Source organism: Tupaia chinensis, unplaced genomic scaffold (genome assembly GCF_000334495.1).
Source record: "Tupaia chinensis unplaced genomic scaffold, TupChi_1.0 Scaffold138665_1, whole genome shotgun sequence".
Classification (NCBI taxonomy): domain Eukaryota; kingdom Metazoa; phylum Chordata; class Mammalia; order Scandentia; family Tupaiidae; genus Tupaia; species Tupaia belangeri.
The window spans coordinates 489,326-498,195 of record NW_006198557.1 but is presented as its reverse complement, the minus strand read 5'-3'; the positions used below and the strand labels follow the sequence as shown (position 1 = coordinate 498,195).

The 8,870-nt window shown below is 57.0% G+C and overlaps 1 protein-coding gene across 1 annotated transcript in view; it reads left to right on the top strand.

Annotated features, from left to right (window-relative positions):
* The window catches only part of SMARCA4 (SWI/SNF related BAF chromatin remodeling complex subunit ATPase 4), a gene marked incomplete in the record, with an annotated part of 97,591 nt that overhangs the window by 5,007 nt on the left and 83,714 nt on the right, over positions 1 to 8,870 (top strand). The window contains 6 exon segments of the mRNA XM_027765557.1: positions 14 to 159; positions 278 to 404; positions 987 to 1,160; positions 2,872 to 3,045; positions 4,493 to 4,660; positions 4,743 to 4,793. Of these exon segments, the coding sequence (XP_027621358.1) occupies positions 14 to 159; positions 278 to 404; positions 987 to 1,160; positions 2,872 to 3,045; positions 4,493 to 4,660; positions 4,743 to 4,793 (840 nt within the window).

The following is an 8,870-nucleotide window of genomic DNA, read 5'->3' as shown; positions in this document are numbered from 1 at the left end:
GCTGTTCCCGCAGCCCTGCTGGGGCCGGGAGCGCCACCCTGCTCCACCCTCCCCAGAGTCCCGCTGGGGCCTCGCAGGCCCCCGAGGCCTGGCCCGAAGGACTCCTCCCTGCCGCTGTGGCCGGTGTCCTTTCCTGCGGCACTTCCTGCCTCGTGGCCAGTGCCCGCGGCCCCCAAGGGACGGGTCTTCGGACGCTCTGGGAGCCTTAAAGCAGGCGGCAGCCGGGCTCCTGGGAGGCATCAGCCCCTCACTGCCCGTCCGCCCCGTCCCGCCCCAGGCTGCAGGCTCGCATCGCACACCGAATTCAGGAACTAGAAAACCTTCCCGGGTCCCTGGCCGGGGATTTGCGAACCAAAGCGACCATCGAGCTCAAGGCCCTCAGGCTGCTGAACTTCCAGAGGCAGGTGGGCTCCGCAGCCCCGCTCTGGGGGAGGGCCCTGCCCCTCACCGTGCCCGATGGCCACGTGGCTACGAGCAGTGGTCGTCACCCACAGTCCCTAGCTTGCAGCCCCGTGAGAAGCCAGGCCTTCCCGAAGGTGGTGCCTTGAAGCCTGAGACCCACGTGGGTCTGTCTCATCGCGTGTGCTCTTCTCTCTGTAATCGGGTGGGGTTGGAGGCACACCCGGCTCAGCCAGCCCGGATGGTGTGCGTGTGTCCGCGCACCTGGCCTGTTCAGGAGGCCTCAGGCCGTGAACCGGGGACCTCCCTACGCTGGTCTGGCATTGCAGAGCCTCGCGTCCTGTCCCTCCCACCCTCTCGGCCCCGGGTTCTTGTCAATGACCCAGAGGAGATTCTGTGGTGGGTGCGAGTGGGAGCCCGAGTCACGCAGGACCCCTCCGTGGCCTTCTGCCCTGCCCGTGGGCGCCTCCCCTCACACGATTCGGGGCGCAGGGCCCTTCCAGCACCCCGCCTCGCTCGACGCCCCATGCCCGTCCTCCTGCTGGCACAGGCCATACGCCGTGCCAGCGCCTGCTCCCTGCCCGCAGCTGCGCCAGGAGGTGGTGGTGTGCATGCGGCGGGACACGGCCCTGGAGACGGCCCTCAACGCCAAGGCCTACAAGCGCAGCAAGCGGCAGTCCCTGCGCGAGGCGCGCATCACCGAGAAGCTGGAGAAGCAGCAGAAGATCGAGCAGGAGCGCAAGCGGCGGCAGAAGCACCAGGTGCGTCCCCGCCGGCCTCGCCCGTCCTGTTTCTGAGCCGGGCACCGGGAAAACACGGGTGCCCCGGACCTGGTGGGGGAAGGCCGGCCAGAGTTTAAACGCCTGGGCGTGTCGGGAGGCAGAGCAGGGACAGAGGTGGGGAAGGAGCCTCGTGAGACGTGCCGGGTGGCCCTGGCTCTGGGAGGGAGGTGAGTGGGGCCTGTGGGAGGAGGTCCCCCAGCTGTGTGAGCTTTCCCCGTAGAGGGGCAGGTGCAGAGGCCCTGCGGCCCGACTGTGCCCGCGTCCTCAGTGAGAAGCCAGGGCCGCGCAGTAGCCAGCGTGGCATGGTGGTGGGAGAGCCGCAGGAGGCGAGGGCAGGGAGCTGTCGGCTGGTCACCCAGGGCCCTTGGGCCACGGGTAGGGTTTGGGCTTTCGCTCTGAGCAAGGTGAGGGGGCAGCCATGGAGGGTCTCGATTAAAGGGGGCTGAGCCGACTTAGGGTTTTGTTTGCTTTCTAGTTTTTGCTGTAGGGCTTGCACATCACCAGAGGGAGAGAGGGAAAGTGAGAAAGCCACCCCAGGGCGATGGCCACGCCACAGTCCCTTCTCCAGTTTCTGCTCAGGATTTTGCGCACACACACATGCCTAATGTGATTTCCAGGCTGCCAGGCCCAGGCCTTGAACCCCAAGGCTGGCCATGTGGGATCCAGCTGCCTTCACCTCCATGCCACTTCCTTGACTTACATCTCTATAGGAAAGATCAATGAAGTAGAATAAAGTCTCCAATCCAACAGGATTTAGGGATGGCTCTGTCTCGCTTACTGACATACGGGAATTTTTTTGAGAGAGAGATTGCTGCTTTAGGGCACGTCCGCTCGCTGTAGAGACAGAACAGAGCCCGAAAGCAGATCACCCCTGTAGGGAGGGCCTACACCACCGTCCCTTATCCGTTCTCCTTTTGGAATTGTGGACACGCACGCATGCACGCCCAGCGTGACTTTCAAGTTGCTGGATCTGGCCAAGTGACAGTCCAGAACCTTACCCACTATGCCACCTGCTGACCCCTCATTTTATTCTTTTTAAAAATTATTTACTTGACTTATTTTAATTTGAGCAGCGAGGGACAGAGTGAGAGAGAGGGAGGGGAGGAGAAAGCAAGCCGCCAGGTCCAGGACTTGAACCACGTGGGAGCCCAGGGCCCCCAGCCACCATGCTACTTCTGGCCCCTCGTTTTATTGTTTTTAGTTTTAAAGAATTATTTCATTTAACTTTCTGTATTTTGTTTATTCAAATTTGACCAGAGAGGGTCGGAGTGACAGTGTGGAAATGAGAAAGCAGCCTCCGGGCCCAGGACTCGAACCTCATTCAGCCATGTGGGAGTCCAGTGCCCTTAACCACCATGCCAACTGCCAGCCCCTCCTATTTTATTCTTAAAGTTCACCTCCCATGAGTGAGAGAGAAAAACAGTACGTCCCATGCAGGGGCTTGCCACTGCAGTCCTCACTCAGTCCTCAGTCTGCCCCGTGTCTTGGCCTGCACTCACCCAGCCTCCTCAGGGAGGTCTCGGGATGTGAACCCGGAACCTCCGCAGGTGGGTCAGAATCTCGGAGGGCCAGGTTTACTCCGTACCACCACCCAGCCCCGCGCTCTCTGTCTTTAAACGAGCCGCCTTTAGGGCTTCGTACACCGGGGAGACTCCGCCAGGCAGTCAGCCTGCCCCTCGCCTCCCCGCAGGAATACCTCAACAGCATCCTTCAGCACGCCAAGGATTTCAAGGAGTACCACAGATCGGTCACCGGCAAAATCCAGAAGCTGACCAAGGCGGTGGCCACGTACCACGCCAACACAGAGCGGGAGCAGAAGAAAGAGAACGAGAGGATCGAGAAGGAGAGGATGCGGAGGCTCATGGTAACAGCCCGACTCCCTGGCGTTGGTCCTTCCGGGGCGCGCTGCATGCTGTGGGGGCCAGGGGTCGGTCGGTCGAGTGCTTGGGGTTATGCTGAGGGGTTGTGCGCCTCACACTGAGGAGGGGGGGCAGCAGTAGAGACTGGCCCGTCCCTGGGCGTCAGAGTCCTGCGCTCAGACCTTCTCCTGGTCCCCGTGACCGTCAGGGACCTGTGAGCTGAGCCAGGTAGCTGGCCGCTCTGCATTCTCCCCTGGAAGATGGAGGTGGAGCCCCTTCCCCTGGTGCTCATGAGAGCCACAGGTGGAGCGACCCCGTCCCCACCCCAGGATCAGTGTCCTGAGCGTGTGTTCGGGGAGGGGCTGACGGAGCCTGTGCCACAGCCTCCTCTGCAGGGGCTGCCATGTGAGGGGGGACACGGCGGGGAGCAGGGGTTCGTGCTTGAACCTGAGGGAGAGTTACTTGAGCAAATAAACAAGATTCTTGGGGTGGCAGATAGGACAGTGACGAGGGTGAAGCAGGCAGAGGGAGTTGGGCTGCACCGGGTGGCTTGAACAGGTCTCCGAATGGGTGCAGAGGGTGGGCATGACCCGAGACGCAGAGGTGTGGGTGAGGCCCCAGGACAAGAAGAAACAGGGCAGAGGTGGGAGGAGGCCAACATGAGGTGTGGCACGTGGTCTTCGGTCCCGTGCATGGTGGTGCAGGGGCCGACGGGAGGTCCGTGACCTCATGGGGTGGCCTCAGGGTCATGCAGGCCAGCAGGGCCTTTGGGTTTCATCCTGAGTGTGATGGGGAGCTCTGTTGAGGGTTTTAGTTGCAGAGTGAAGGCTGTTTTTTTTTTTTTTTTTTTTTTTTTTTGTGGAGATTTTTCTTATAGGGCAGAGACAGAGACAGAGAGACAGAAAACGAGAAATCACCCCATGGGGGGATGGCCATGCCATGCCGTAGTCCCTTCTCCAGTTACCTTGGGGTTTTTGGGCACGTACACACACACACCCGGTGTGTGTGCACCAGCGTGAGTTTTAAGCCACTGGGTCTGGGACTCGAACCGCAATTGACTGTGGGAGTCCTGTGATGTAACCATTAGGCCATCTGCTGGTCCTACATCTGATTTATTTTCAGAAAGACAGCCCGATTGCTGCAGGGGTTTGTGGGAGTGACGGGGCTCCGGCCAGGTGCAGGGGAGGGTGTGATCTGTGGAGGGGACAGGACTTGGTAAATGGCTCCAGCAGGAGCAGGTCTGCCCGCAGGTGCCCTCGGCACCTCATGTTCCACAGTGTTGAGGAGGTACTGGAGGGGCGTCGATAGCGACGTGAGGGCTCACGTCACAGCGACATCTGAGACGCCTCTGGGCGCTGGTTACCAGCCACCCCGTGGGGCGGCCGCCCCTAGTCCACCTGCCTGGGCCCCGGGGGTGCGTCTTGCCGAGTGCCGTGGCCCACGCTCTTGCAGGCCGAGGACGAGGAGGGGTACCGCAAGCTCATCGACCAGAAGAAGGACAAGCGCCTGGCCTACCTCCTGCAGCAGACGGACGAGTACGTGGCCAACCTCACGGAGCTGGTGCGGCAGCACAAGGCCGCCCAGGTCGCCAAGGAGAAGAAGAAGAAGAAGAAGAAGAAGGTGCGCTGGGCCCCGGCCGGGCGCCCGCCTCTCCATGACCGCTGCCGGGTCAGGGCGTGACTGTGTCTCTTTTCACTTCCAGAAGGCAGAAAATGCAGAGGGCCAGACGCCTGCGATCGGACCGGACGGCGAGGTGAGGAGGCAGGGACTTGCCACAGAGATGCCGCGTGGCCAGGGTTCCGGCCCATTTGTCCTTTGCAAGATGGCTATTATTACGGTTTTTTTTTTTTGCTCTAGGGGGTATGCGCTTACTAGAGACGGGAGAGGGCTCTGGGAGGAGTGAGAGATCACCCCTGGGGGATGGCCATGCTGCCATGCGTTCTGTGTCCTCCTGTCGGGACGTCGGGGGCAAACACACGTGCGCCCGGTGTGGTCGTCACGCTGCCAGTTCTGGACTCAAAGCGTGGAGCTGGTCCTGCGGGATCCACCGCCTCACCCTCTGCGCCCCCTGCTGGCCCATTACTGTAATTCCTCAGAGGAGGGCAGAGAGGCAGAAACACCCCCAGTGGGCCCTGTCACTCCACCATCCCTTTCCCCTTAGTCCTCATTCCTGTCGGTTCTGGTGTGTGTGCACATGGCCTGGTGTATTTTTTTCAAGTTGCCAAATCGAGATTCAAACCATGATTGACTACTCGGATCCAGCTTCCTTTAACTGGACCTTTTTTTTTTTTTAATTATTTTATTTTACTTTATTTAAATTTGATGGGGTTGGGGAAGTAAGAGAGTGAGCTGCCAGGTCAGGGACTCGAACCATGGTCAGCCATGTGAGAGTCCAGCCTTCTTAACTACCATGCCATCTGCACCCCCCTCCCTTTTTAATGTTTTGTTTTTATCCTTCTCCTTAAAAATTGGCTAGAGTGTGCATGCACTCGTGTGAGACAGAGACAGAGAGTGAGAAAGCACGCGCCCCGCCCCACACACACACCTGGGTATGGTCGCCCTGCCGTTCCTTTCCTCGTTTCTCCGTTGGGATTTTGGAAACACAGCTGTGTGCATACACTCTGTTTCTACCTGCCAGGTACAGGATTTGAACTGTCTTGTCAGTCACGTGGGATCCGGCTGCCTTAGCCACTCTGCCACCAACTGGCAGTTCTATTTTAGTTATTTTTTTTGGTTTTGTCTTTTTTTTAAAAAATTAATTATTATTACTTTTTTATTTCTTTGTGGGGAGAGGTTTTTGCTGTAGGGCGCGTGCGCTCACCTGAACGACACAGAGAGACAAAGCAAGAAATCACCCCCGGGGGGGATGGCTGCACCCCAGTTCCTTCTCCTCCGTTCTCCTCCAGGCATTTCGGACACACAGGCACACGTACCCAGTGTGATTTTCAGGTGGCCAGGTCTGAGACACGGACTGCAGAGCTGGCCGTGTGGGATCCAGCTGCCTTAACCGCCGTGCCTCTGGTGGCTTTTGAAAAACGTTTCCCTGGTGCCAGCAGGTGGCATGGTAGTTAAGGCACTGGACTCCCACGTGACCAACAGCGATTCGAGTCCCAGACCTGGCAGCTTGCTTCCTCACCTTCGCTCTCTGTCTCTACTGAGTGCTCAAGGCCCATAGCAAATGAAAAAAAAAAAAAAGTTTTCCCCATAACGGGGTTTCTCTGTTACCCACCCAGGCTGGCCCCCAGCTCCTTCTACTACCTCCTCAGCTTCCCCGAGTAAGCGGGGTGACGGGCGTGCACCCCGACAGCCACATGTAGGTTGACTGAGCAGTCCACCCTGGCTCCCCGTGGTCCCAGCCTGCGGCATGTAGTGTCCTTGCCAGGGCCACCATCTGGCTGGGCCACGCTTTCTTACAAGGGCGCCCATGTGTGGGGCCACCTTCACGACCTGAGACCTTGAGCACTGCCCAGAGGCCCCCTTTCAGGAGCATCACCTCGGGGTGAGGGCTCCCGTGTGCACGTCTGGAGGAGGCCGCGTGCACACGTCTGCCTGGCCGCCCGATTTGCAGACCTCAACCACTGACAGTAAGCTAAGTGCTTGTTTATTTCAAGTGGCTTCATGTATTTATTTATTTCTTTTTCTCTTTTTTTGGAGAGTTTTTTTTTGCTATAGGGTGCATGCGCTTGCCAGAAAGACAGAGACAGAGAGACAGAAAGCGAGAAACCATCCCCCAGGGGGGATGGTCACGCCGCAATCCCTTCTCCTCCGTTCTCCTCTGGGGATCTTGGGCACGCACGCACGCACGCACACGCGCTCGGCGTGAGTTTAAGCCACCAGGTCCAGGATTCGAACTGCAGTTGACTACATGGGAGTCCAGTAACATAGCCATTACGCCAACTGCTCAAGTGGTTTTATTTAACAAGTTTATCGTTGAGAACAGAGGCTGGTGTTTACTACAGCATGGAGCCTTCTCACCATGGCTCATGAGTGACTCAGGGAACAATCCATGGAGCAGGATCGTCGGGGGTGGGGGAATTCTTTTTTTTTTTTTTTTTAAGAATTTTAAATTTTAGTTGCTATTACTATTTATTATTTTAATTTGACCAGGCAGAGACAGAGAACGAGAAAGAGAAAGTGAGACAGCAAGCCTCTAGGTCTGGGACTCGAACCGCTGACAGCCATGTGGACATCCAGAACCCTACCCACCAGGCCAGTGGGCCGGGGAATTCTATCTGGCTGTTACTGTGGTGTCTCTTTCTGTTTCAAAGCGGATGATGTTGCCCCATGCTGCTCGTGAATTTTTCTTGTTTTCAGCTTTGGCTGTACTATTGAAAACCCTGGGGTGCATTTGAAAGATAGGGGTGAGGGCCAGCTCCATGGTGCATCCGTAATTCGGCTTTCAAGAGAAGCCAGGTCACGGGACCAGCAGTTGCTGTAATGGTTATGTTGCTGGACTCCCATGTAGTCAACTGTGGTTCGAGTCCCGGACCTGGCAGATTAAAACTCACACTGGGTGCGTGTACTTGCGTGCCCAAAATTTCAGAGGAGAATGGAAGAGAAGGGACTGCAGTGTGGCCCCCACCCCCTTGGGGGTGCTTTTTCGTTTTTGTTTCTCTCTGTTTCTGTCTCTCTGGCAAGTGCATGTGTCTTATAGCAAAAATCTGAAAAAGAAAAAAAAGGGGGCCGGCGGGTGGTGTGGTAGTTAAAGGTGCTGGATTCCCACACGGCCAACTGCGGTTCGAGTCCTGGACCCAGTGGCTTGCTTTCTCACTCTCCCTTTCTCTCTCTGTTCAAATTAAAAAAATAATAGTAACAAATGGAATTAAATAAATAAACCTTTAAAAGAGAAGGAGCCAGACAGCACACGGTGAGCACGGTTCAGATGGTCAGTTCAGGCAGACGGAACCACTCTGGGCATGTGCACGAGAGCTCAGGGCCTGAGGCTGGGGGCCGTGGGTGACCGGATCCTGGGGCTCATGCTCACCTCTCCCTTTTTATCGCGTGGGTGCACGGGTGGTCCTCACGTCACCCTTGGTCAATTCAGGCAGTACTGGGGGCAGGGAGAGTGGCAGACGCCAGCACCTCAGACTGCTCCCGTGACCCCGGAGCATGTGGTGTTCTGTGCGTGACTGCTGCAGTCCATAGAGCCGCTCGGCGGGCCAGGGGCTGCGGTCACCCTCCGGGGAGGCCACTCCAAGGGAAGCATTCTTTTTTTTTGGAGAAGTTTTTGCTATAGGGCACGTGCACTCACCAGAAACAGAAAGCAAGAAATCACCCCCCAGGGGGGTGGCCACGCTGCAATCCCTTCTCCATCCTCCTCTCGGGATCTTGGGCACGCACGCACACGCGCCCAGCGTGAGTTTAAGGCACCTGGTCCAGAACTCGAACTGCGGTTGACTGCATGGGAGTCCAGTGACTTAGCCATTAACACTAATTGCTGGTCCTTTGCCACCTTACTTTTTTAAAAGAGAGTTTTTTGTTTGTTTGTTTTTTGTTTTTTGCTGTAGGGTATGTATGCTTATCAGAGAGATGGAAAGTAATCACCCCCCCCCAGCGTGAGTTTAAGGCACCTGGTCCAGAACTCGAACTGCGGTTGACTGCATGGGAGTCCAGTGACTTAGCCATTAACACTAATTGCTGGTCCTTTGCCACCTTACTTTTTTAAAAGAGAGTTTTTTGTTTGTTTGTTTTTTGTTTTTTGCTGTAGGGTATGTATGCTTATCAGAGAGATGGAAAGTAATCACCCCCCGGGGGTAATGACCATGCCACAATCCCTTCTCCGGTCTCCACTTGGGATTTTGGGCATGCACATACACACACAGCATGAGGT